Raw genomic sequence first — 7247 nt, 5'->3', positions numbered from 1 at the left:
GCAGCCGGCACTAAAATACGGTCGTGAGCCTCTTGGTAGAACGCCGTGGCCCATCCAACAGCAATGAAATATGTGGCAATCAGTACATACCTCTCAGAGAACACGATCTTTGAGAAAGCGTGCTTATACAAGACTTCAACAGGCTCTTCTCGCGGTAGCTGGCACTTCGGCTGAATGGGATTCACTGCCTCCGTAGCCGAGCCAGACACTCCTGTTTCTCTGTCTGAAAAATGTAGGCACTCAAGCTGTGTACTTCCTGCCATGTACACATCTTCCTGTTTTTTGGGAGAATCAGCGTCGAAGACTTCGAACGTCTTCAGAGGCATTACAAGTAGGTCTATCAGCAAGAACAGACAGGGGCCGAAACCAACATACCACCAGCACCCAGAAATAGCGTTTTCTGTTAGATATAAGTCCAAAACAAGTGGGATGGCGAAGGAAGCAGACGATGCGGAGCCAATTAGTGCTATCACGGTCGGGGCGGCGCCTGGGAAGAGGCGGGTAACGAGAAGGGTAGGCAAGAAAGCAGTGCCTGCGCCGAGACCCATGAAGATAAAGCCCAAGTATACGCGTGCGTTGGACTCCACCGTCAGAGTCGAAATGAGAGACCAAGCGATTATGTGAAAGCATTGGCCAATCGCAGAGGTTATCTTGGGACCCAGCGTGTCCATCATGGCACCAGCAAGTGCGTTCATTGTGCAGTGCGTGGCCAGCGTAATGACGAAAAGGCTCTGCACGGACGCGTCTTGCTTGTCGCAGATGTAGTTGCTGCCGAACCCCCTTTGGCCTTCCACAAGAGCCCCAATCTCATCAATGTTGCATTTGAAACTAAAGACACCCGCTCGCAGTAGCATTGTAGAGAGAGGGGCCCATCCAAAATACACGCAACCCGTCATGAACGTCTGGACCATGTAAAGGAAAAGTAACACATATCTGTTCAAGTTGAGCGGGGTAGATTGCATGGCGCCTGGCAGATCCGCCCGCGGCAGCAGCGCATCACTCGCAACGGTTTCAAAGCAAGCCAGAGACAGGATCCCTCTAGTCTCGACATCTTCAAACGGAGAAATGGAAAACACAGTAAGCCGACCACATGGAGGAAATGACAGGGGTCTCGCCCAGCACCGGCGGTCACCGCTCACGGCGGCGCCTGCCCGGTTCAATTAGTGTTGCGTCGCTCAAAAAGTTGCAAATTACAGCACACCATCTAAAACTCAGCTGAAGTTACACACTTCGCACAGCGCAGATTGCAGGCCTGAGGTGGCCAACTGTGCAGAGATAGGGCTAGTACGAGCATGCACCCAGCTTGGCAGTCAGTCACCAGGGCAGCACTAACCACGGGTAGTCAGTGTATCAATTTTTGGTGTAGTCAGCTTTTAAAGGACTCCGAAGTTTGAGGCATAAAAATCTCACCCTGCGGCTAATGCGGCGACGCAGTCGCTGCTTCTTCACCCAGAACACGCAGTACGTAAGTCGATGCGCAAGCGGCGACTCTTCTATGCATCAGCGTGCCTGTTTGAAATGAATCATGCATCGATCTGCAAGAGGCCACACATGGGTCCACTTGCATATTTCACACGGAATTAAGGTTTGCGATGCTCTGTCACTATAGATTGAGGGCGATTCTTCTACTGATTCCCTTAGTCCTGCATCGATTTGCAAGAGGCTACGCATGGGTCCGCTTTCAAATTTCACAAGGCATTAAGGTATGAGATACTCTGTCACTATAGATTGGGGGCGATTTTTGTACTGATGCCCTTGTACGGGCGGTCAGGTAATCACTCACGAAACTGTTGAGCATACGGCTGTAGCTGGATCTGGAAAGCTGCTTGTAGAAGCGACCGTCTGTGTGAGTGCAACAGACCATAATGCTGCTTCTGACCATCAACCGTGCGAGCGGACCCCTTTCCTAAGCGTGCAGGGTTTGTCACCGAGCCATGCGCTGGACTGCTAGACACAAAATGTCCATTGGCAATGCATGATACGTGAAAGGCCTTAGAGGCTTTATCTCTTCAATTTTGCCCCTGCGTTTATACAATGAATCCTGAACGGTTGCACTTTCCGTTTCTCTTCACTTTCAAGCCCACTTTAACATGGCCGTTCCAAACTTTGGTGGGGGCGGCTTGGTTCTCTCGAAATGCACTCAGAGTGGAAGCCCAACAGATGCGATTCGGCTACATATGCTACATGAGGGCGCCAATGGAGACGAGCCTGCGTAGTAGGTCTTCACAAGACATCCTCGTGCTGCTACTGCAGTCTTGTCATGATGCATTTCTTTCAGACCCGGAGGTTGCGAATTCTACCCACCGACGATTTACGTAGACTAACAGCCTTTCACTTGCTTCAGTGGTTCCGTAGTTTGGAGTGCCAAACTACGGCACCGTGTAGGATGTTTGCGCACTAACCGCTCAGGCTGCGTTTAACTGGCATTATTGATTTAGATACAGCCTTTTGACGCCGCAGAAACGTAAGCGGGTATCGCCAGTTTGACCACCTTGGTGGGCTTTTCTCTGCAAATCGCTGTAAACAATTACCAAGGAATGAATTAGGTGAGTCAAAAGGAGAGACGTATTCAACTGTGTAGACAATATACGGCGCAAGCAAAAGATTAGCTTGACCGGATATAACCATGCAGTAAGACTGGCAGTCAGCTCAACGAGTTACATTCCTGGCCTTTCACCTATCCCAGGAGGCTGGTCTATTGCTCAAGCATTGCAGCGTATACTGACTGCTTCGATCATTTTGGCCTCGCCTAGCCACAAGGCGTGTTCACTATCTTCTTTACAAGGGCAGTCCTTGCTAATCAAAAACGGAGTTAACTTCTGCAGCTATTCCTGAAAGGCTCCTACTTCAAACTAGCCGGTTTTTGCTCAATAGCGAGGCCATCTAAACCTAAAGAAGCCGCTTACGCCTATTTCCTTTTTGCCGTGTATCTGAGCCTTCGTTTGTAAGCGCAGTCTCCTTACATTGTCTTGCTGCACTTGTTACGCTTAGTGTATGGCGTGTTCTCAAGCGAGCTGGATGCGGCGGGAAACGGTGTTTGAGACAGTGTGCACTCTTCAGTAAAGCTGAACTTTCGAAAGAACTGCACCTTGAGGATGCCGTTTTTGTTTAGTGCACCCGTGACAAGTTAAAATTCAGCATTTTTCCTCCAGCTCATTCAGTCCCAGAGCTTCACAGCTTCGATGCTCAGCGGGTAACAAATACTGAAGTTATGTTTTAATTAGTATTTGACAGTTCCTCATCCGCTTGCTTGCCAAGGACGACCTGCGAAACTGGGATGCAACGAAAGTTCTGGGCGCATCAACTTCCAACTCGGCCAGGGCATGGCTGCAGTCCCTGCCTGGTTTAGGGGCAGTCGCACTGCTCCTCAAGCCTTCTTTGAGATCGTCATACTTGCCTATAGCCCTTGCTTCCAGAGCACCAAAAACATTCGTTTCTTCAAGAAGCTTTTGAGTTGGCACAGCCTATCGACACCATTCCACCTCTTCATCCACGAATTATGCGATCCAGCATTTTGAGCCCTGATAGTTTTCTCGAAAAAGGGCCACCTGTTTCTCTTCCCTCACAATATAAGCCCATCGCATTTTTCTAAAGGAATTATTAGGCAACTATGAAAACGGAACTCCACAGCAGACAACGCAAGCTAGCTCGAATTTACCAACAGTCTGTACGACCCTCCACGATAGCTTAATAGAAAGTAGGACTACACCGCACGCTACCCCGTTTACAGTAAAATGCTTTCCACAGCTCTTCTTGCTAGGAATGACGGCTCTTTCTGAGAAAAGTGGGTGCTCCTACTCTTTGAGTGCCTCAGGCAAGCAACACAAAATTTATGCACTGAGTTCCTTTCCAGTTCGTTCGGCGCGCGGGGAGTTGTTGGCCTTACTGATTAACCTACAGACATTTTTCGGGGTCCCTGGATGCTAAGTCGCATTGTGCAAAACTTTCAGTACATATGGAGAAGCTCGTCACACCCAACATAGTTCGTAGTGCGGATGGACGACTGCTTTACGGGTTCTCTGGGAAGTCGAGGGCACGCGGACACTACACTTGACCAGAGCACTTTGCATTTATGCTGCAGCCCAGTGCATACATTGCTCCCAAGGTGAACTGGGTTGACGTATGTACCTGAGCTCGCATACTCCTTCGTGTTCCCGCACCTGCGCCTATATTTTAGACTTCTGCAGCGGGGCGAAATGCAGTGCTGGGTCCATCATTGAAATACCCTAGAAGGGTGAGAACAAACAGTATAAATTACTGTGATGCTCCTTACCTCAAAAGGCGCTTATATGTAGGGCAAGAGCAACCAGACTGAATTACTGCGGTGGTCGTTATCTCCAAAGGCGCTTCTCTCGTTGTCAGCAAGGAACAATTCATAGACGCCAGAACAAATGGGCTACTGCGCACGAGGTGGAGTTCGTCTCTCCACCACAAGTCCTCAGTTGCATACAGCGCAAAAGCCTCAGCTTCAGTTCACTTATCTCCTAAAAGAGGAACTATGAATTGTAAACTTGCGAAAAGACACAAGGCAACCATGAATCGCGGCCAGTACGAACCATGGCCTTGGGAGGAAAGCAGCGCTAGCTTTCTTTACAGTATATGCATATTTTTGATTACTAAAGTTCAATTAGCTCGCTTTCTGGTCAGAAGGGCGTTTATGCTACAGAGTGTGACTAGGATGTGTGGAACGCGGTTCGTTGGAAGTTCATCTACGTGCACGCAGGTTGGCTACTTTGACTTATGCAGGCGTTCAAGGCTGGCCTAGCGTGTCTGATCAGTGAGTTCGTCGAAAGCGTGCCTGGGTTGTGTTTGCACGCAGGGTTGCCTTGCGGCAGGAGTGGCACCAACGAGTGCTGCAACTCCAGGCGGCCGCCTGAACTCCGTTCCAGAACTTTGGCCTTGGTGCCGCAGTCACCAAGGCGCCTGAAAACTGGAGTGGAGGTCCGCTGATATTTCGGAACTCTCAGCCTTTGCGCTGTGACTCAATTGCAGTTTGCGTCAGGCCACGGCTGAAGCCGAGTACGCTCGTTACGGTGTGCGCCGCCCCGCAGAAGGCATGCTGTTTCTAACCCCATAATCTGTCTCAGGCACGATCCCGCCAAGCCGATTAATGCATGTAAAGAAGAAGAAAATTTGAAGAAAGCGGCGTCGCCTTCGCCCACGGGGGCCACATCCGGTCCATTAGTTTGCACACCCTCTTCTACTGAAACATTACAGTAATAGATTCAGTCTGAAATCTGAAAATACTCCTCGTTTTTACATATATCGTATTGCCTACAGGCCGCAGTGAACCGAAAGAAAAATCTGCAGGCCGAAGGGTCAGCATGCCGTGGTCAGATGTCAGTCTGGCTTGCAGGCGGGCTTCGTGGAGTCTCATGTCTTGGATCGACCCTGGAAGCCTCCCTCAAGCTTATATTTCAAACAGCATATCTCTATGTAAATGTTCTGATGCTTTCGTCGGGCCCTTCAATTCTTCCCCGTTGCTGGCAGGGCCAGTTCATGTCGGGGCTGGAGTGGACCAAATCCGCACAATTCATTTCTGCGTCATCAGGGATCATTATCCTGCTTTTTATTCTTTTTTCCTAATTAGATGGAAATGAGAGGGTAGAGAAGCCCTTTCTCTGCTGTGTCTTGGACAGCTCAGCTGCCGGGTTCGTGGACCGCGGGAGGGGTCGTCAGTGACCAACTGGAGATGATTGATTCCTCCCAGCCTCCCCTAGCTAGGAAATGACAACAATTTGCTTTAGTTTTAAATGCGCTTGGACACTGGCTTAGCTCCTGTTAATCCCCGAAGGATCTGCGCGCGGTCAGCGCCCTCAAGGCGTACGGTCACTGACGAGCCGTGGTCGACAAAGTTGCTGTTAGCTTGCTGGCTTGTGCTGCCCGTTACAGTTTCTGAGCACTCTGAACTTTCCCATGATGCCCTAGGATATATCTCCACAGTCTGGCCTTGCCTTTCTTCCCACTGGGGAGGCGGGTACTTGCTGTTCGGGATCCACCGAGGGTGATCTGGGTGAGCAAACCGAGCAACAAGGACCACGCTGGAAGATGTTTGTATCGCCATTGCCACGAGGTTCGGATATCCATTCTGTCACATCCGCCGGACAAGCGGGGTTTGTAACAGATGCACCGGAGTCGCCGCAACGCGAAGCGGAGCAACGCCGAGGTTTCAAGACATACCCTAAAGGGAAATCTACTGGGAAGATCGCGCTTGGAGACAATAGAGGAAGCCAGGGGCGCAGAGAGGTCAGCGTATTGCCAGCTCAGCGAGTTTGGCCAGCCGACCCTGAAAACAGTGACGTGAACTTGACGGCCAGTATAGAGACTTTCATTGCGGGAATCCAAGGGCAGCAAACAAAAGATCAACGGGCTTCCTTAGAATCACGTACTTCCCTAGGTGCGGACAAGAACGGAATCGGAGAAATGCGCACAGACAGTACCAATAACCCGCACAGTAGCATAGGGAACGAGGCTCGTTTCCGACGCGCGGGCAATACCATGGAGGACTACACACGTCCTAGCTACATGCAGTCAGCACTTGGCTATGTCTTCCCAGAGGCGCATGCAAATAGCTACGTTGTAGCCGGAGGAGGTGAACAATCAGCAATGCCAGCGTCTAGCTCTTACCAGGTGGTGCTTTCCGACGGCACTTCCTACCCATCCGCAGTCTTTCCTGCAGGTGAGCAGAGAAGGGTAAACTTTAGCACAATTGCCTCGTGTATTTGTACCTTACCGTGTGGAGCCCTTTTGTTCATTTTGCTGTGACAATACTGTCCGAGTGTTTCTGTGTTCAGTCAACGGGCGGGACGCTGCAAGGAGCTCGCTTGCACAGCCTGCCACCCCCCAGAACTATTCCTCTCCCGCGCATGTTGCCGCAGAGTTCCCATCGTATCCTTTCACAGAAAGTACACGCCCACGATACCCTCGCATTTCGGGTTTACTTGTCTGAAGTCGCAACGCTAGTAGAGCGGCGCATTGACTTCGAGTGGGCAGTCGCTTATCTTGTTCTTTGTGCACAGCAATGCACTACGCGGAGCCGGCAACCACTGCGTCCCCAATAGCTGGGGGAACGACTAACTACTACACGTCGTGTGAGTGTAAATAGCAAGCAACAACGGCCGGTGCATTGGGTTTGCATGAATATTTCGACAGTCTGAATTTACTTAGTTCGCCGCTGTGGTACGGTGCTAGTCATCCGTTTTGAAGTACATGCTGGTCGAAAGCTTGTACCCGTGACCGCTGCTGCC

General features: G+C 50.6%; 2 protein-coding genes across 2 annotated transcripts in view; both read right to left on the bottom strand.

The window, feature by feature from the left end:
* EAH_00041650 (Chromosome II, complete genome, related) overlaps positions 1-962 on the bottom strand; it is a gene marked incomplete at both ends in the record, with an annotated part of 1534 nt that extends 572 nt beyond the window's left edge. The window contains one exon of the mRNA XM_013395133.1: positions 91-962. Within this exon, the coding sequence (XP_013250587.1) occupies positions 91-962 (872 nt within the window). The remainder of the gene's footprint in view (positions 1-90) is intronic.
* Positions 963-5749: 4787 nt separating this feature from the next.
* On the bottom strand, positions 5750-6755 carry EAH_00041640 (hypothetical protein; the record flags this gene model as incomplete). Its single annotated transcript, XM_013395132.1, has 2 exons — positions 5750-6009; positions 6734-6755. 2 exons carry the CDS (start codon positions 6753-6755, stop codon positions 5750-5752), a joined length of 282 nt encoding a protein of 93 aa, XP_013250586.1.
* Positions 6756-7247: the final 492 nt, after the last annotated feature.

This window comes from Eimeria acervulina, genomic scaffold, assembly GCF_000499425.1.
Source record: "Eimeria acervulina Houghton genomic scaffold, Eah_scaff530, whole genome shotgun sequence".
NCBI lineage: Eukaryota > Apicomplexa > Conoidasida > Eucoccidiorida > Eimeriidae > Eimeria > Eimeria acervulina.
The sequence above is the reverse complement of the archived record's forward strand: the minus strand, read 5'-3'. Positions and strand labels throughout refer to the sequence as shown.